The following is a 20,956-nucleotide window of genomic DNA, read 5'->3' on the forward strand; positions in this document are numbered from 1 at the left end:
CCCAGCAACCATGTGATGGCTCCCAACCACCTATAATGTGATCTGGCACCCTCTTCTGGCCTGCAGGCAAACACTGTATATATAATAAATTAATTAATAACAAATAAAGGCCATACAAGAATATAAAGATTATGCTGGGCAGTGGCACAACCTTTAATCCCAGCACAGGAAGAGGCAGGAGGGTCTCAGAGTTCAAGGGCAGCTTGGTCTACAGAGCAAGTTCCAGGAAACCAAGGCAACACAAAAAAACCCTATCTCAAAAAGACAAAAACCAAGAATATAAAGTATCTTGTTATTGTATTAATTACATGTTCTAATTACTATCTTAGATATGCTGGGCTACTTATAATAAAGTTAATTTTACTTTGAAGAATTTGGAGCGCAGACTCAGAGCACTAGCCTTATGAGCCTGAGTTCCTGAGCTTGATACCTGGACCCCTTATGCTATGCATACGTTTGTGTGAGCACACACACTCACTTTCACCTGCCCTTTCTTCTCTCCATAAATTTAAAAGTGGTGTACTAACAGGTGGCCCAGAGACAGCATATACTAAGGCATGCGTTAAGTGCCATCAGCATACACACAGGATTGCTACTTAAAAATGTAAGCTCCTGTATGCGGCTTCCACTTGTAAGGTTTCTGTTGGAAAGGAGGGCTATGCTAGGCCTTCTGGGACTTGATAAGTGAGGAAGTGGACTTGGGGAAAGGCAGGCAGGCTCTGTGGGAAACTGATGTTCATCAAACAGACGGGCAGTTTGCCTTCTGAGTTGCCATGGAGAGGCAGCCTGTAGTGTGTAGTAACGCTCCAGTGGGACGGCTGCATCCGTTTGGTCTGGAAGCTGCCTGTCCCTGGGGTGCTCACATGTACTTGTGGCCCAGCTACTGAGGAGGCTGTGAGGCAGATCACTTGAGCAAAAACCTCATCTCAAAGAAGAAAGATGGGAAAAGAAGAGAAAAGTCCGGGTGTGGTGGCGTATGCCTTTAATCTTGGGAGGCAGAGGCAGGCGGATCGCTGTTGAGTTCGAGGCCAGCCTGATCTAATCCAGGGACAGTCAGGGCTACATGGAGAAACCTCACCTCAAAAAACCAAAAAAAAGAAAAAGAAAAAGAAAGATGGGGCTTCCCCTCGCCCCCATAATCTTCCACAGATTAGTTCAGTATTTCTCTTGGCCACATTTCCCAGCATCCTTTACAGCACGTGCTAGGATCTCCTCCTAGTTGATATCATATCCCCTTTTCCTTATAGGTTTGAAGTGCTAAATTTATGATCTTCCTAGTTAAATTACCTTTCTGTTTGTTTGTTTTCTGTTTTTCGAGACAGAGTATCTCTGTGTTGCCTTGGCTGTCCTGCACTCACTCTGTAGACCAGGCTGGCCTCAAACTCACAGTGATCCACCTGCCTCTGCCTCCCAAGTGCTGGGATTAAAGGTGTGTGCTATCACCGCCCGGCGAGATTTTTTAAATTATGTTTTTATTTTCAAAGATAACGTATATTTTACTGCACATGGTAGGAAAGTCAGGGTAGCAGGCAGGAGTCCTCTAGCATATAGGTCTTGGAGAGTAAGCTCATGTGGTCAAGCTTGCCAGCTAGCACCTCTGTCTGCTGAGCCATCTCACTGTCCCAGGGCTTTTGGGTTTCTTTGTTTATTTTGAGGAAGGATCTCCCTATGTGACTCTGTGTGTGTGTGTGTGTGTGTGTGTGTGTGTGTGTGTGTGTGTGTGTGTGTGTGCATGCGCGCACGCGCGCGCACAGAGGAATATCTGCTAGAGGCAAGAATGCAGCTGGGTTCAACTCGACTAAGTAGCCAGTGTAGGTTCAAACTGTGAGAGTTTGACCCAAGCAGCTTATTTTAGGCATTAAAAAAAAAAAAAACTTTTAAACTTTTACTTTACTATAACTTATTCTGATTATATCCAAATGTTATCCTCTCACTTGTATCTCCCTGTTCCCACCCTCCCTATTTTAGGCATATTTAAACAGCACACTTCAGTGAAATTTTTCCTGGTAATAATTCCCTCAGTCCTGTGTGCACAATAAAGCTAGAGATGGAGCTGCATCAAAAGTCTTTTTAAAGTACATGTGACGTCGTCCATAACGATAGATTCTATAGATTGACACGCTCGTGATAAGAGTGGAGGATCAGGTGAGGTCTCAGCCGCACAGACAGTGCACCGGTCACCAGGCTGTTAATCTGTGAGGAGGAGAAGGCCTGGTCCAGCCTCCTGCATGGAGAGCAGGTTAGATCAGCCTCCTTTAAAGGAGCAGCCTGTGTATGTAACATTCCTGCTTTCCCCAGTGCTTCTCCGTATCTCCCACAGCCCTGGCTGCCCTGGGCCTCCCTATGTACTCCAGGCCTTGAACTCTCAGAGGTGCGGCTGCCTCCTGAGTGCTGGGATTAAAAGTGTGCCTAGCCAGGAGGTCAGCCTGTTGCTGCTTTATTTAGGGCAGATTATCGCTGTGTGACACAAGACTGCCTGGTACTCAGAACCCTTCCCCTGGACTCTGTCATGCTACAAGTGTGCTAAATTATATTAGACTTTTTTAAAAGTCCTCTCATGTGTCTTCTTGTTTTTTTGTTTTGTTTTTCAAGACAGGGTCTCTCTGTGTAGCCTTGGTTGTCCTGGACTTGCTTTGTAGACCAGGCTGGCCTCGAACTCAGAGCGATCCTCCTGCCTCTGCCTCCCAAGTGCTGGGGAGCCAGGAGGTGTGGGTCACCACAACCGGCTTCATATTTCTTCTTTAAAAATTGGTTTTGCCACGCATTGTCCTTGAGTGTGCCTTTAGGAAGCCACGCATTGTCCTTGAGTGTGCCTTTAGGAAGGGGTGTCATCTGGGACTCCTTGTCTATTGACGTTGTTGGTTGTTTTCACAGGGCTTGTTTTTCTTGGAACATGCTGCAAAACCAAAATATTTTACATGTTACTCATTGGCAGAGAGCAGTGGGGTTGAAGGGTTTGCGTAACCAGCCAGCGCCCTAAACCAAGGTGTCGCCACACAGAGCAGCGCTGCTTATAACGGCTCAGGCTTCCAGTGGCTTCTATGTCCTGGTCCTCCTGCCTCTACCTCCCGAGTGTTAGAATTATTATTTTTTAACTATTTTTTATGCTTTCCACTTTATGGGAGTTTTGCCTGCATGTATGTCTGTGTATTGTGTACGTATAGTATTTCCAGAGTTCAGATGAGGCTTTAGCTCCCTGGAACTGGAGATAGACGGTTGTTGAGCTGCCATGTGGGTACTGGGGATTGAATCTGCAAGAGCAGCCAGTTCTCTTTACTTCCAGCCCCTAATTAATTTTGTGTGTATATGCATGTGGTATATATTCACAGGGGGTAAACATGTACAGAGACCAGGGGATGCTGACATGTGTCTTTGTTACACACACACACATACACACACACACACACACACACACACACACACACACACACACACACTTAGTTTTTGAGAAAGGCTCTCAGTAAACGTGAAGCTCACCATTTTGCCCAGGCTGGCCAACAAACTCCTGGTATGTATCTGTGTCTGGCTTTGGTTTTGTTTTATGGAGGTGCTAGGGATTTGAACTCAAGTCCTATTGCTTTCACAGCAAGTGCCCTTACATACTGAGCCATGCCCTAGCGCTGTGACCATCTCAGTAACGTGGCTTTGATGATGTTTCAGTGAGCGGTAGGCTAGGACAGGGCTGCTGGTAGTTTCCTTCTCTTTTCTAATTATGGCAACATCATGTACAAGTATCCATATATTTAAGTAGAAAAACTGGAGCTAGAGCCGGGCGTGGTGGCGCATGCCTTTAATCCCAGCACTCGGGAGGCAGAGGCAGGCGATCGCTGTGAGTTCGAGGCCAGCCTGGTCTACAAAGTGAGTCCAGGATGGCCAAGGCTACACAGAGAAACCCTGTCTCGAAAAAAAACCCAAAAAACCAAAAAAAAAAAAAAAAAAAAAAAATTGTTTTTGTTGAAACCAGGCAGTGATGGTGTATACTTTTAATCCCAGCACTCAGGAGGCAAAGGCAGATGGATCTTTTTGAGTTTGAGGCCAGCCTGGTCTACAGAGCAAGTTCCAGAGTAGCCAGGGCTACATAGAGAAACCCTATTTCAAAAAGCAAAAAATAACAAAAAAAAGTAATAATTGTTTTTGTTGTTTGTTGTGTAGCCCTGGCTATTCTGGAACTCTCTATCTAGACCAGGCTGGCCTTGAACTCACAGAGATCCGCCTGCTTCTGCCTCCCAAGAGCTGGCAGTAAAGGCATGCGTTACCATGCACAGCCTAAATTGTTTTTGACTGTATGCCCCTGTTTTCACTGTATATCCTTGGATAGCCTGGAACTCAAGGCCAGGGTAGCCTGAAACTTACTCTAACGCTCCTGCCTCTGCCTCTCTGTACTGGGATGCCAGTGTGCGCCACTATGCCTGTCAGAAGTTAAGAGGTCTGCAAACTGCTCTCCGTTAGATGCCCCAAACCTCAGCCTGCCCATATTTACAATCACTTTTCCAGGTTTTGAGGAATTTCACAGTCCTAATTTTTTTTTCTTATCCTTTTCTACATGTTCTTGTGCTAACGGCCTCCAGGTGGGTGATAGTGTGCGCATCATGTTGTGTTTGACGACTCCTCCCCGAAGGGGGTGTGTGTGTGTGTGCGTGCGTGTGTGTGCGCGTGTGTGTGCGCGCGCGTGTGTGTGTGTGTGTGTGTGTGTGTATTTGAATATGTGCCTTGGAGGACAGCTTTGGGTCTCAGTCCTTGACTTCCACCTTGATTTAGACGGGATCTCTCTTTGTTCAATGTTGTGTACCCTGCTGACCCATGAACTTCCAGCAACTCTCCTGTCTCTGCCTCCCATGTCCCCATGGGAAGACAGTGGGAGTCCAGATGTGTGTGCTGTTGTTTTCATGACGGTCCTAGAGGCTCGAACTCAGGTCATTAGGCTTGTGGGCAAGTGCTCTGCTGTGTTACTGGGAAGGGACTCTCTGGCCAGGGCAGCTCTTGGGTTTGGTTTGGTTTGGTGTTTGGTTTTTCGAGACAGGGTTTCTCATTGTAGTTCTGGCTGTCCTGGGCCTCACTCTGCCTTTGAACTCAGAGATCCTCCTGCCTCTGCCTCCTGAGTCTCAGTGCGATTAAAGATGTCCTCCACAACTGCTAGCAAGGCAATTCTTTTTTGTTTGTTTGTTTTTGGCTTTCAAGACAGGGTTTCTCTGTGTAGCCTTGGCTGTCCTGGACTCGCTTTGTAGACCAGGCTGGCCTCAAACTCACAGTGATGCACCTGCCTCTGCCTCCCGAGTGCTGGGATTAAAGGCGTGCGCTACCACACATTCTAAGGCAGTTCTTATGAAAGAAAACATTTAACTTCTTGCGTATGGCTTCAGAGGCTTAGTCGGTTATCGTCGTGGCAGCGAGCATGGCAGCACACACGGTCCTGGAGCAGTAGCTGAGAGAGAGCGCATCCTAGTGCACTGGCAAAGAGACTGCCTGGTGTGGAGCTGGAAAGCCCACCCCCAGTGCCACACTTCCTCCAACAAGGCCACACCTCCTCATCCTTATACTTTTATCAAATAGTGCCACTCCCTGGTGAGTAAGCATTCAAATAGATGAGCCTTATGCCATCCATTCTTAATCAAAACATCACACCTACCAAGCCATCTCTCCTGCCCTGATACCTCATTTTATTTTCCTTTTTACTACAGACTATAACTGAAAATATAATCATATTCTCTTCTAACTTACACTATGTCACTATTTCACAAGAAAGCCAGTGAGTTCAAAGTAGAATCAGGTAGAAAGGATGAGTTTCTAGATACTGTAAAGCACTGCTCGCGCCGCCTGTTTGCCAGGCGTGACTCCACTTGCTCCCTGGAGCAGAGTAACCTGGAGCAATGCCTGCTGACTGCCACACAGGCTTCTGTACAGGCCCGCTTGCTTGGCCGCTTAGAATATAAAATGGGGATACAAACCGAACCCAGGATGGAGCCCTGCAGGAGCTGTCCCGGCTGGCTCCGTCCACTTGAGGCAGCTCCTCTCTTCACCCCCTCCTGGTGTCAGAGGCTTGTTCCAGAGAGATTCTTGCAAAGGTCACCTGGAAAAGGCAGGAAACTGGGCCAGGAAATGTAACCCCCTTTAGTGCTGCAAAGTGTTAGTGTTCGTGTACACGCCCGAGGAAGGAGTGTGCCTGCTGCAGTGCTGTGTGGACAGACGCAGAGGACAGCTATGTGGAGTTGGCTCTGGGAACTGAATTCAGGTCACCAGGCTTGTGCAGCAAGCGCGTTACCACTGAGCCATCTTGCCGGCCTCTAACAAGTTCCTACACGTCCCTCTTCCAAAAGGCCGTGAGCGCCTTAGAAGCAGCAAACATCCCAGTGGGTGACGTCCTGCAGGTACAGACTTACTGTCCCAGAACCCCCCCCCCAGCAAAGGCAGTGGGATGACCACGCTTCATCCTAAATGACATTAAAATGCTGCTTGTCCTGATGCTATGCTGGCACATGGCCTCGATCCCAGCACTCCAGAGGCAGAGGCAGGCAGAGCTCTGTGAGTTCAGGACCAGCCTAATCTACATAGTGAGTTTCAGGACAACCAGGCCTATGTAGAGAGCCTAACAGGCTTGCTATTCTGAATGCCCATTGGAAACTGCGCATTAAATAGTTTTCGGTCTTGCTTTTGGTTCTACAGAATACTCATTGTCATTCCTTTTTCCCCCCTTGAGGAAGATTCTCAATATATAGCCCTGGCTGGCCTGGAGCTTGCTACTGTAGACAGCTGGCTTCTAACAGCTGCCTGCCTCTGCCTGTGGAGTGCTGGAGTCAAGGGCATGTGCCACCAAGCCCTGCTAAGCTCTCTGCCTTTATTACATGGCATGGCATACTTAATTCACGTCCAAAGCCCCTCACATAGTGCCTGGCACACAGTAGGGGCTGGATATTCTTTCTTTCTTTCTTTTAATAATTTATTTAATTTTATTCTATGTGCATTGGAATGAAGGTGTCAGACTCCCTGGAACTGGAGTTACAGACAGTTGTGAGCTGCCATGTAGGTGCTGGGAATTGAACCCCTGCACCTGTGGGTCCTGTGAAAAAGCAGACAGTGCTCTTAACCGCTGAGCCATCTTACCAGCCCTCTTTCTTTCTTTCTTTTTTTCTTTTTTTTTTTTTTTAGTTTTTCAAGTCAGAGTTTCTCTGTGTTTCCTTGGCTGTCCTGGATTCGATTTGTAGACCAGGCTGGCCTCAAACTCACAGCGATCCGCCTGCCTCTGCCTCCTGAGTGCTGGGATTAAAGACGTGCGCCACCACACCCAGTAGGGCTGAATATTCTTATACCCCCTAAACAACTTGACTACCACAGAATTACAGGAAGCTTCCATTTCCTAAGCTCTTCATCAGAGCCAAGGAGAGGAAGAACTTGACAAACTACGTGCTTGCTCTCTCTCCCCCTCCCTCTCTGATTTCATAGTCCATGCTGACGAGCTCACTGAGCTGTCGGGAGCTGTGGTCGTGTGTGTGTGTGTGTGTGTGTGTGTGTGTGTGTGTGTGTGTGTGTGTGTAGGGGGCACTTATAGAGGGAATCTTCTGTCCTCCCAGCATGGAGGTTCCAAGGTGGCAGCGGAGCAAGGGCTCGGAGGTCACTGGCTCCTGCTTTGTTTCTTTAAGATAAACTCTCATTCTCAGACCAAGCAGGATTGTGACCTACTAGGCAGCACAGGCTGGCCTCAGATGCTGGACAAGTCTGCCACTGCCTCCCAGGGCTGAGACTAGACAGGAGTAAGAGTCCCACACCCAGCTCCTGTTATTTCCCCTTAAAGTCTTTTTTTTTTTTTTAATTGAAACCTCAAAATTGAACCAGAGGTAGGAGGGCTAAGGAGATGGCCCAGTAGGCAAAAGCATTTACATAAGGATCTCAGTTCAAATCCCTAGCACTCCTGTAAAATGTTGGGCATGGCTATGTGTGCCTGTGGCCCAAGTGTGACAAGGTGGAGACAGGCAGGTCCAGAAGCTTCTGGTATGGAGAAAAGCCAATCCCAGAAGCCCATTGGCAAGCTGTCCTGGCCAGAACAGCTCCTAGTGCTACTGAGACACTCCATCTCAGCTGGGCATGGTGGCGCACACCTGTAATCCCAGCACTCAGGAGGCAGAGGCAGGTGGATTGCTGTGAGTTCGAGGCCAGCCTGGTCTACAAAGCGAGTCCAGGACAGCCAAGGCTACACAGAGAGACCCTGTCTTGAAAAAACAAAACAACAACAACAAAATTAGCAAGGGGCTGGTGAGATGGCTCAGCAGGTAAAGGTGCCTGCCACCAATCCCCAGGATCCACAGTGCAGAGGAGAAAATGGATTTCCACAAGCTGACCCCTGGCCTAAAATTAACACAATAAATAAAAATTAAGAAAGCTTGAGCTGGGACTGTGGCTCACTTAAGAGAGTGGTTGACCAGTATCCCTGGCACCATGGAGACCAGGCGTGGAGGTGCACACCTCTGAGCGCAGCACGCTGGAGGTGGAGGCAGAAAGATCAGTGCAAGATCATCCTCAGCTTCATAGCAAATTTGAGGCCAACCTGGTTTACATGAGACCTTGCCTAAAAAATGGGGGTAAGGGTGCAAAATAGCTCAGTAGGTAAATGTGCCTGTCAATCAACAGTGCAAGCCTGAAGACTTAAGATTGACCCCCCCAGAACCCACTTACAGGTGGAAGAAGTTAGCCAACGTCCACAAAGTTATCCTCTGACCTCCCCATATGTGCCACGGCCCACACATGTCTCCACACATCTTGCACACATACAGTTACAAAATTGAAAAACAGCTATGCCTGAAAACAGAGGGAGTAGGCAGGTCTCTGTAAGTTTGAGACCAACCTGATCTACAAAGTGAGTTCCAGGACCCTGTCTTAAAAAAAAGAAAAAAAAAAAGCAAGACTTAAAAGGATCAAGACTTAAAAGGAGCCTTAAAATCTTAAAAATATTTTTTTTTTAATATTTTTTAAGTTGGGCGGTAGTGGCACTCACTTTTAATCCCAGCACTCAGGAGGCAGAGACAGGCAGATCTCTGTGAGTTCAAGGCCAGCCTGGTCTATAGCGTTCCAGGACAGCCAGAGATACACAGAGAAACCCTATCTTGAGAAAAAAAAAAAAAAAAAAAAAAAAAAAGAAGAAGAAAGAAAACTGGCAGTGGTGTGGGTGTCTGGTTGGTTTTTGTTTGGTTTGCTTTTGTTTTCTTTTTGTCAACTTGACACAAGCTGGAGGTTTCTGGGAATCGGAACCTCGCTGAGAAAATGCCTCCCCACGTTGTCTGTAGGCAAGCCTGTGGAGCGTTTCCTTGATGGATGTGGGCAGGCGGAGCCCAGTGTGTGTGCTGTCACCCCTGGGTTGTATATGAAAGCAGGCAAGCAGGCTAGTAAGCACACACCTCCATGGCCTCTGCTCAGCTCCTGCCTCCAAGCTCCTGCCTTGAGTTTCCTGCTCTCAAAGCTGGATTGTGCTGCGGAAGTGCAAGCTGAAAACCGTTTCCCCCCCATGCATGGTCATGATCTTCCTCAGGGCAGTAGCAACCCTGAGACTGGGTGAAAGTGTAAGTCTCAGAGGTGAGAGACATGATGCTCAGGACTCCATTTCTCCTACAGTGTGCAGCCTGGCAAGGTCTCAGTGGTGCCCCGTGGTTCAGTGCCCGAGACTGAACCAGCTCACTGATTTTCCCGCTTTGATGAGCTAGCCTGCTGCGTTGGCTCTTTGGCTGTCTTTTAATATCATCATCTCTAAGATGTATTTTTGGAAGAAAAGAACAGGAGCTGGATGTGGCAGCTTGAGGTGTGAGGATCAGGAGTTCAAGTTCACCCTTGGCTCCATCGTGAGTTCAAGGCCAGCCAGAGCTGTGTCAGACAGACAGACAGACACACACACACACACACACACACACACACACACACACACACACACACACACACACACACCAGGCAGGGCAAGATAAGGGAGGGAAATAATCCCACCTATCTTCATATTACAGACTTCACCTGATGAGGTTGAAATTCCATTCCAAGGTCAAGCATTGCCTTCTAAGGCCAAGCATTGTTTGTTGTTCTACCCCTCTCCTCAAAAAACAAGCAAACAATACAATCTTTAAAAAAGAGTTCATGGGGCTGGAGAGATGGCTCAGAGGTTAAGAGCACTGACCGCTCTTCCCGAGGTCCTGAGTTCAATTCCCAGCAACCACATGGTGGCTCACAACCATCTATAATGTGATCTGATGCCCTCTTCTGGCCTGCAGGTGCGCGTGTGTACCACTGTATAAATAATAAATCTTTTGTTTGTTTATTTTGGTTTTGGTTTTGGGGGGAGGTGTTTAGAGACAGGGTCTCTCTGTGTAGCCTTGGCTGTCCTGGACTCACTTTGTAGACCAGGCTGGCCTCGAACTCACAGAGAGATCCACCTGCCTCTGCCTCCCAAGTGCTAGGATCAAAGGCGTGTGCCACCACTGCCCAGCTAAAGTAAATCTTTAAAAGAATTACATTGGGGGAGTGTTTTGTTTTGTTTTGTTTTGTTTTTATTGCGGGAGCACACATGTAGTGGCCAGAGGAGACGTTATGGAGTCGGCTCTGTGCTGCCACCTCTGTGTGTGTTGCCTGGTGAGACTCAGGTTGCCAGGCCTCTGTGGCACGTGCCCATCTCACAAGCCCTTCTTTGGTTGTTGCTTGAGATAGGAACTAAGGCTGGCCATGAGCAAGTGTGTGCCACACCTCCTGGCTGTGGGCCTTTAAAAAGTAGAATTCTCAGGGTCCCCTGACTATGAAGGCTCATAGCATTCTACCCACAGGTCAGAGAGGGTTGCCTGCCTGGCTGGGCTGTCTTTCAAATCAAGTGTTGGACAAGTCTCATTGGTTCGGTAGAGGGGAACACACTATAACTTAAATTCAGCTAATAGTAAACATTCGTCCTTCCTGAACACAGTTCAGCCCCTGGCTTCTATCTCCATTATTAAATGTGTGTGTAATTGCTCCACCAGGACCACTTACTGGGAAGCTTGGCACTTCAAACTGAAGTAACAACTAATCGCAGTGCTCTGAAGTGCTGGTGGGAGTGACCCTCCCTGGGGGGGGGCTTGAGTTACCCCCACAGTGTCTGTCAGACAGAGGAGCTAGGTAAGGGTGTCAGCAGGGAGGGAGAACTGGGAGAGGTATGGACGTGGGTTTCAGGCGGTAGTGTGTGTGTGTGTGTGTGTGTGTGTGTGTGTGTGTGTGTGTGTGTGTGTGTGTGTGATATCTCTCTCACTGAGCCCTGGAGCTTGTCAGTTATGTGAAGGCAAATCAGTGAGCATCAGGCCTCTTCCTGCCTCTGTGAACCCCAGCATTGGGATTCCATGCCCAGCTTTGTCACGTGTGTGCCAAGAATAGAGCTCTCTTAACTAACATATGTCGGAGCTTTAGACACTGTATGCTTGTGATGCTAGGGATCAGGCCCAGGGTTCCATTGCGCTGGGCCACTGAGCCCCATCATCAACTTTAAAAGTTAAGTTTCGAAGGGCTAGGCATGATGGCGAATGCTTTTAATCCCAGCACTCTCAGGCAAAGGCTAGCAGGAGTTCAAGGCCAACCTGGTCTACATAGTGAGTTCCAAACCAGTGAGACTCAGTCTCAAAACAAAAACAAAAACAAAAACAAAAACCAACAATAACCGTATAAAGATAATAAGGATATAGGGATTCTCCATTTAAATTGGCATGTTAAAGTAAGGAGATAGTATATAATTTGTAGTCCTAAAGATAACATCATAATTGACAGTCAAGGCTACACAGAGAAACCCTAGCTCGAAAAAACAAAACAAAACAAAACAAAAAGATACATCATAATTGGACAATTTATTCTATGCAATTGTGATGTCTGGGAGGCGTGGTTTATAACGATACAAGCTGTGGCTAATGCCTGTTAGGGTTAGGATGTGTTCCCTCTTTTACGGTATTTGTTTGAGGCAGGTTCTTACGTGGCCCTGGCTGTCCTGGTACTGACTGGGTAGACCAGGCTGTCCTTAAACTTGCACCAGGTCTCCTGCCTCTGCCTCCCAACTGTTGAGAATCCAGATGGGTGGCACCATGCCTGGCCTGTGTGACAGATCATCGGCATACTCCTTTGATAATAGTTTTCCTGTTTCCTTCCCAGTCTTGTTTCCAGAAGTCATGTGTGCAGCAACATTCGTGCCAGCATGACCTTGAATAACTCAAGCCTGGGTCCTAGAGAGCCCATGTCTCAAGGCTGGCTGTTGTAGTTTCAGCGATCAGTGTCATCTTCTGGTACATTTTCCCCTACTCCTCTTCTTCCTCTCTCACTCCTCACCCTGGGTTCTACTCAATGGATTGTAGCCAGCCCAATCACTCAGCAGCCCAGCAAATCCAGCCACCACCAGGAGGGTTGCGCCGTAGGAGCACTTACCCAGCCATGCTCCTCTAGAGTAGAAACAGTGCCCTTCGCTGTGGCAGGAGGCAGCTCTACCCTGGTAGGCCTTGGGACTGGTTTCGGGGAACTTAGGGAAGAAGGGAGTTTGAACAGGGAAAAAAAAAACCTCTCCAAAAGACTTCCTTCCCTCTGCCGTCCCTGGGCATGCCCCTCCTCTGGGCATCTCTTCAGGATTTCAGTCCTCTGTCCAACTGCCGTTCACAACTGCCCTTTCCAACTGCTCCAGAACTCTTGGCTCTGGCGTTCTGTGATGTAAATTATTCCACGCATGGCTTGACATGGGTGAGAAGCAGGGTTGCCAGGTGTCGGATCACTAGTGTAAGTTGACTGGCTCTCGCGGGGAGAACCACTCCTGGAATTTGTTCAGTTGTTACCATCTGGGCCAGAGCTGCGCTGGCCGTGCTTGTGGCTGCTGCGGGCAGGGAGAGGGACCGCTGAGCTGGAGTGGGGCGAACTTGTGCTGGAGTTTCTGCTTTAAACATTCTTGGTCCAATTATAGACTATTCAGCATTAAATGTAGATACTGTCGTTGCACCAGGACACACCCAGGGCCTCCTTGTCCTGTCTCCAGATGTGGGGAGAGCCCGCTTTCTGCCTTCCTAGAGACCACCAAAATATGTCGAGAAATCTAGATTGCTCTCCACATTTAGGAGTGTACAGTCACAACACTAAAAGACTTCAGCGTCTGTGAGAGCTTTTCTGAAGCAACTTTTTTTCACTCGCCTTGTTCATTCTACATTTGATGGCATATGGGAGGTTGCTGCCAGCTGCCCTAGATTTGTCTAGAATCTTTTGACCTTTAAGTTAAAAACTGACTTATAGTAAAATCAATTTAAGTCAAAAACTTGTTCAAGTAACTGTAAATTTTATATTATATATATACACACATATGTATATACACACATACATATATATATATATATACACAACATATATTTACCTTTATTTTTAGTGACTTTGGGGGGCTTGTTTTTTTTGTTTTTTGTTTTTTTTTTTTTTTTGGTTTTTGGTTTTTTGAGACAGGGTTTCTCTGTGCTATCTTGGCTGTCCTGGACTTGCTTTGTAGACCAGGTTGACCTCAAACTCACAGCAATCCATCTGCCTCTGCTTCCCAAGTGCTGGGATTAAAGGTGTGCGCCACCATGCCTGGACTTGACTTTGTTTTTCAGATAGAGTCTCACGTAGGGAAGAGTGGCCTCACACTTGTCACGTAGGCAAGGGTGGCTTTCACCTCTTTTTTGTTGTTGTTTTTTTGTTTTTTGTGTTTTGTTTTTTTTCCAAGACAGGGTTTCTTTGTGTAGCCTTGGCTGTCCTGGACTCACTTTGTAGACCAGGCTGGCTTTGAACTCATGGAGATCCACCTGCCTCTGCCTCCCAAGTGCTGGGATTAAAGGTGTGCGCCACCACCGCCCGGCTGGCTTTCACCTCTTGATTCTCCTATCTCTACATTCCAACTTCTGGATCTATACCATTTTGCCTGACTGGCTGGCTGGCTGGCTGGCTGGCTGGCTGGCTGGCTGCAAGCTGGGGTCTTGCTGTTACCCAGACTGACCTTGAGCTTTTGGGCTTAAGTTTCCTTCCCTACTCAAGGACTAAGTAGCCAGGACTCCTGGCAAATGACACTGTGCTCACCAACCAGTTTTCAGATGACAAACTCAATTAAGGATGCAAAAAAAGCTCATAGGATGGCAGTTGCGTCCACGGCTGGGTCAGGTTTGCTCAAGCTCACTGTCTCCCCTTTCTTTGCAGTTGTCATGGATGATGACGATGACTCGTGTCTCCTTGATCTTATTGGGTAAGATGCTCATTCGGAACCCAGGGTGGACCGCTTGTGTGGGGTATGAGGAACAAAATCAGCTGCTGAGCTTTTAAAATAAAAAACAGTAATTAATCATGGCTAAAGCGTGGGACAAAAGAGAGCGTTTTACATATGGGTCATAATTCAGTAATCCATCCTCCCTTTCAGTTAATCAATTAATTTAGTAACTCTCAAGGTGCCAGGCCAGGGTGTTGCTTCGTCTTAGCATGCTCACTGAGCAAGAACAAGGTCCTGAGTTTGGTCCCCGGAACTGAATCGGGCATGGTTCCAGGAGGCAGAAATGAAGAAAATGCTTTAAAATAGGGAGACTTTCCTCAGGGTAATTTGTTTTGTTTTTGCCAAACTAAAAATGTCAACAATGTATTAAAATGTAAGTTATAGTATTTATTTATTTTTCTCTCTCTTCTTTTTTTTCTAGAGACCCACAAGCATTGAACTATTTTCTACACGGACCTAGTAGTAAATCGGTGAGTGACACTCAGGTATCTCAGAGAGACGTGGCTTTTGTTTCTCCACACCCTGCCAGTAACCACCATATTGAATTCACCCCTTTGCAGAGCAGCGATGACTTGACGAGTGCAGGATATTCTGCAGCCAATTCAAATTCAATTTTCGCCAACTCCACGGTGAGTGTTGAAAACAGACATCAAGTCTTCCTGCCTTGAAGAAACCTTGCAAGCAGAGACTTTAATTGCCTTTGTAGCTCAGTATGAGTCAAGTTCACAGGAGAGCCACAATTCATTAATTATGTTTTCTTATAGTCCTATAAGTCAGGCCCTTAAGATATTTATCTTGCCAACTTTCTGTTTTTAGCATTTATTGATTTTATGTATGTCTGTGGGGGAGGGGTTTGTGAGTGTGCCTGTGTGTGCATGCAGAGGGCCAAAGGACAGCAAACCCAGCAAGTACTCCTTCTACCCTGTGGGTCCCAGGAATCAAACCCAAGCCTTCAGGCTCGGTGGCAAAAGTCTTGTCCTGCTAAACCTCCTCTCTGGCCCTGCACTACCAGTTTTCTGAACCTTCACCCTTCTGAAATGACGCCAGAGTTGTGATGTGAGAAAGGCATATTAGAATGTTTTAGAACCTGTTACATCAGCTTGAAGGAAACTTTTTTTTTTTTAAGATTTATTTCTTTATTATTTATACAGTGTTTTGCCTGTATGTGAGCTTGCACGCCAGAAGAGGGCACCAGATCTCAGTATAGATGGCTGTGAGCCACCATCTGGTTGCTGGGAATTGAACTCAGGAACTTTGGAAGAGCAGACAGGGCTCTTAACCACTGAGCCATCTCTCCAGCCCAGGAAACTATTTTTAGTTACAATGACTTACAAATGATGTTAATCTTAGACAGGAAAAGGGCAATGATAACTAACACTTGCTGAGGTGCCGTGTGCTTGAGGCTGAGGGCTTGTGCAGATGGCGTTTATCTTCACAGCATTGCCCATCAGCTCTGTTCTCTAGACAAGGAGGCAAAGGCCCAGAGAGGCTATGAAACAGCCAAGAGCTGCACAGCAGGTTCTGAGGGGGCCCAGCCTCCACAGCCCATCTTGATAAGCTATAGGAGAGCGTGAACAGGATGGGGAGTGAAGGGTCTTACCTGGAGACGCTCTGAGACCCCTGTGCTTGAGAGCTAGAGAAATGGCTCCGTAGTGAGAACGCGTTCTGGGCCAGAAGGCCTGAGTTCAAATCCTCGGGACCCGCATAGAAAGCTGAGCCTGACAAGAAAGGGCCTACAGCCCGCAGTCTGAGATAGGAGGCTGCTGGGGCTTCCCAGCTGCCAGCCCAACTCAGTGTCACTGAGAAACCCTGGCCCAGGGGAACGAGGCAGAGGTGACAGAGCAAGACTCCTGACATCTTCCTCTCTCCATGCACCCCCGCACCCCCACGTGTGCATTACGCTACACACACCATGCACACACACAAAGAAAAATTGCTGTTTATTTTGTTTTTTGGGTTTGATTTGGTTTGGTTTTTCCTGGCCGGGTTTCTCTGTGTAGCCTTGGCTGTCCTGGACTCATTTTGTAGACCAGGCTGGCCTCGAACTCACAGTGATCTGCCTGCCTCTGCTCCCGAGTGCTGGGATTAAAGCTGTGCGCCACCTCGCCCAGCTGAAGAATTGCTGTTTACATTTACAGTTGCTCAGTCTTCTCCCTTGTGTTCTGGTCTGTTGCTAGAGGACTGCTCAAGTCTTTGTCCCTCAGTGCCATTCACAAGTTATGTTGCTCTTAGGTTTATCCATAAATCGCAAGGTTCAGTTGTCTCAATGGGAAACCACTTGGTGTAGTCAGCAGACATGGTCTTGCCATCACCACCACCACATTCTCTGTCCCTCACCTAGGGAACTCAGTGGCATGCAGAGTCCGCGTGTGCTCAAGCCTTTAAGGTAGTTCAGTGTGTTATCTGATCAGATCACACAAGACACTTTGACCTGTTTTGGTGGCTTCAAAGCCTCTGTGCTGAGGTCCTGGAAGGCTTGTAACTCGGTGGCCTTTTTACTTCCCTTGTGGAGATGAGCTCTGTCCTAGTATGCTAGATGCTAGGCATGTACTCTACCAACCAAACTGTATCTCCAGCCCTTCGTGTTCTCTCTCTCTCTCTCTCTCTCTCTCTCTTTCTCCCTCTCTCTCTCTCTCTCTCTCTCTCCCCCATCCCACCCCGCTTCCTTCCTTCCTTCCTTTCTGTTTGGGTTTTGGGTTTGGGGGGTTTTGTTTTTCAAGACAGGGTCTCTCTGTGTAGCCCTGGCTGTCCTGGACTCACTTTGTAGACCAGGCTGGCCTCAGACTCACAGCGATCCTCCTGCCCCTGCCTCCCGAGTGCTGGGATTAAAGGCGTGCGCCATCAGGCACTTTTTAAATGCTGCTTTAAGATCTACTGTGAGGTGGCTTTTCTGTCTAATCATTGAGGCCCAGCATCTCATGAGCTGAAGACTCAGACTTGTTAAAATTTTTCAGATCAGAATGTTTGGGGTGTTTGTTTGTTTGTTTGGTTGGGTTGGTCTTTTGAGACAGGGTCTCTTGGTGTAGCCTTTGCTGTCCTGGAGTCACTTTGTAGACCAGGCTGGCCTCGAACTCACAGCGATCTGCCTGTCTCTGCCTCTTGGTGGGATTAAAGGCATGCACTACCATACCTGACTTGTTTGTTTGTTTGTTTGTTTAATTAACTCTTTTTTTTTTTTTTTTTTTTTTAAGATTTTCTTATTTATATAAATAGTGCTCTGCCTGCTTATAATGCCTACATACCAGAAGAGGGCACCAGATCTCCTTATAGATGATTGTGAGCCATCAAGTGATTGCTGGGATTTGAACTCATGACCTTTGGAAGAGCAGACAATGTTCTTAACCTCTGAGCCATCTCCCTAGACCTGTTTAGGTTTTGTTGTTCTTTGGGGGTTTGTTTTGTTGTTGTGTGTTTGTTTTTATTTTCTCAGACAGGGTCTTTCTACATACCCTTGGCTGTCTTGGAACTGGCTATGTAGACCAGGCTGGCTTTGAACTCACAGACATCTGCCTGCCTCTGCCTTCTGAGTTCCTTATTTATTTTTGTTTCGTTTTGTTTTGAGTCAGGTTTTCTCTGTGTAGCCCAGGCTGCCCTTGAACTCAGAGACCCGCCTGCCTCTGCCTCCCTTGTGCTGGGGATTACAGACGTGTGCCACCACCGGCTGGCTACGAGTGGCATTTTCAAGTGTCTCTTCTGAAAGTTCAGTATGCCTTGTAACACTCCTATTCTGCTTTTTAGAATGCCGACCCTAAATCGACCCTCAAAGGCGTAAGTAGTCAGCTTGGAGAAGGGCCCAGTGATGGACTTCCGCTGTCCAGTAGCCTTCAGTTTCTAGAAGATGAACTTGAGTCCTCCCCTCTCCCTGATCTCAGCGAGGACCAACCGTTTGACATTCTTCAGAAATCCCTGCAGGAGGCTAACATCACTGAGCAGACGCTGGCAGAAGAGGCGTACCTGGATGCCAGCGTAGGCTCCAGCCAGCAGTTCGCACAGGCCCAGCTTCATCCTTCTTCATCAGCATCCTTTTCTCAGGCTTCTAATGTTTCTAATTACTCAGGTCAGACACTGCAGCCTATCGGGGTGACCCACGTGCCTGTTGGAGCATCGTTTGCAAGCAATACAGTGGGTGTGCAACATGGCTTTATGCAACACGTGGGGATCAGTGTTCCCAGCCAGCATTTGCCTAATAGCAGCCAGATTAGTGGCTCTGGTCAGATACAGTTAATCGGGTCATTTGGTAATCAGCCTTCCATGATGACTATTAATAACCTAGATGGCTCTCAAATCATATTGAAAGGCAGTGGGCAGCAAGCTCCATCCAATGTGAGCGGAGGCCTTCTTGTCCACAGACAGACTCCTAATGGCAACTCTTTGTTTGGGAGCTCCACGTCCAGTCCCGCAGCGCAGCCTCTCACTGTTCCTTTTAACAGCACAAATTTTCAGGCACCTTTACCTGTGCATAACATCATTATTCAAAGGGGTCTTGCACCAAATTCAAATAAAGTCCCAATTAATATCCAGCCCAAGCCGGTCCAGATGGGTCAGCAGAGTCCATACAGTGTGAACAACCTGGGAATCCAGCAGCACCGTGCACAGCAGGGGGTCTCCTTCGCCTCTGCAAGCTCGCCCCAGGGCTCCGTGGTTGCTCCACACATGTCTGTGAACATCGTCAACCAACAGAACACACGGAAGCCTGTCCCCTCACAGGCAGTGAGCAGCGCAGGGGGCAGTATTGTCATTCATTCCCCCATGGGCCAGCCTCACACCCCCCAAAGTCAGTTCCTTATACCTACAAGCCTTGCCGTCAGCTCCAACTCGGTACACCACGTCCAGACCATAAATGGGCAACTTCTTCAGACTCAGCCCTCTCAGCTCATCTCTGGCCAAGTGGCCTCAGAGCATGTCATGTTAAACAGGAATTCTTCTAACATGCTCAGGACCAACCCACCGTATTCCGGACAGATGCTCAACAACCAGAATGCCGCCGTCCAGTTGGTGTCTGGGCAGACTTTCTCCACCTCCGGAAGTCCAGTGATAGTCAACCATGCCTCTCCTCAGATCGTCGGAGGACAGATGCCGCTGCAGCAGGCCTCGCCAACGGTGTTACACCTGTCACCCGGGCAGAGCAGTGTTTCCCAAGGAAGGCCAGGCTTCAGCACCATGCCCTCAGTGACCAGCATGTCAGGACCTGCTCGGTTCCCTGCCGTCAGCTCAGCCAGCACTGCCCATCCTAGTGTTGGGTCTACAGTGCAGTCTGGGGCATCGGGATCAAACTTTACGGGAGACCAGCTGACACAACCAAACAGGACTCCAGTCCCCGTCAGTCTGTCCCATCGTCTTCCAGTCTCTTCTTCCAAACCTACCAGCACTTTCAGCAGCGCACCCGGCACTCAGCAGCAGTTCTTCTGTCAGGTCAGTGCCAGGTGGATGGTGCGGTGGGGAAACAGAATTTTTGTTGTCTTTACTCAAATGTACTTTTCACCTGAGGTGAAATTTACTTATTAGCTACAGTTTGTCAGTCTATGGTTCATCATTCTCCCTTCCTCTCCACGAAAGCCTCTGAGCCCATGAGTGGGGCGTTGTCCCGTGGCAGCTCTGGGTTCGCACTGCATTCAGGGCCAGTGAGATGCTTCAGCAGGCAGGGCCATCTGCAGCCAAACCTGACCCCCTGAGTTTGACCCCAGGGCCCACACGGTAGAAGGAGACAACTGCCTCCCAAAGTTGCCCTCTGACACCGACACACACGCTGTGGCAGGAGTACTGTCTCAGCTTACTGTCTGTGACTGACATGGCACACGCTGTGGCAGGAATACTGTCTCAGCTTACTGTCTGTGACAGACATGGTACCCCAAGACCAAGGGCAGCTTGAGGACGAACGGGTTTCTTTGGCATACATTTCCGTGTGTACAGTCCATCATTGAGGGACACCAGGGTGGGAATCCAAAGTGAAAACCTGGAGACAGAATCAATGCATTGGGTGTGGAGGAGTGCTGCTGCCTGCTGTGCTCACCATGGCTTGCTCAGCTGGGTTTTTTGTTTTTTGTGTTTTTTTCTTTTTCTTTTTGGTGTTTTTTTTTTGTTTTTTTTTTTTTTTGAGGGGTCGGGGGGAGGGAGGGGGAGACAAGACAGGGTATCTCAGTGTAGCCCTAGCTGTCCTGGAACTTACTCTGTAGACCAGGCTGGCCTAGAACTCACCTGTTTCTGCCTCCCAAATGCTTGGGTTGAAGGCATAGGCAGTAGGCCCAGCTTCTCAGCTTGTTTCTTCTAGAACCACCTGCCCAGGGATGGCACCACCCACAGTTGCCTGGGCCCTTCCCACATCAGTCATCAATCAAAAAAAAAAAAAAAAAATGCCCCACAGACTTGCCTCAGGCCAATCTGATGGAGGCAAGTCCTGAACAGTTTCTCTTCCCAGGTGACTCCAGCTTGTGTTGAGCTGACAAAAGCCTAACTACTACAAGTATGTACATATGCTTACACATGCATGCGCTCACACACACAAATGCATACAAAGAAATGCAGTTTTTTTAGTTCTTAAATTTGAATCTACGTTTTATGAGGTGAAAGACATGCAGTCAGTAAATTCATCCCTGCAGACTTAAGGTTTCACCAGCGAAATGGGATAATAATATCGCCATACCATGGAGTTCCTGGGAGTCAAGCTGCACCTTTCCAGGCCACTGTCCCGAGACTGACTTTAACCAGGCCTTGCCTCCTAGTGAC

General features: G+C 48.0%; 1 protein-coding gene across 1 annotated transcript in view; it reads left to right on the forward strand.

Moving 5' to 3' along the window:
* The window catches only part of Bicral (BICRA like chromatin remodeling complex associated protein), a 62,195-nt gene that overhangs the window by 14,419 nt on the left and 26,820 nt on the right, over nt 1–20,956 (forward strand). The window contains 4 exon segments of the mRNA XM_051152856.1: nt 14,167–14,212; nt 14,655–14,703; nt 14,794–14,862; nt 17,972–19,645. Of these exon segments, the coding sequence (XP_051008813.1) occupies nt 14,172–14,212; nt 14,655–14,703; nt 14,794–14,862; nt 17,972–19,645 (1,833 nt within the window). The 5' untranslated portion in view covers nt 14,167–14,171.

This window comes from Acomys russatus, chromosome 11, assembly GCF_903995435.1.
Source record: "Acomys russatus chromosome 11, mAcoRus1.1, whole genome shotgun sequence".
NCBI lineage: Eukaryota > Metazoa > Chordata > Mammalia > Rodentia > Muridae > Acomys > Acomys russatus.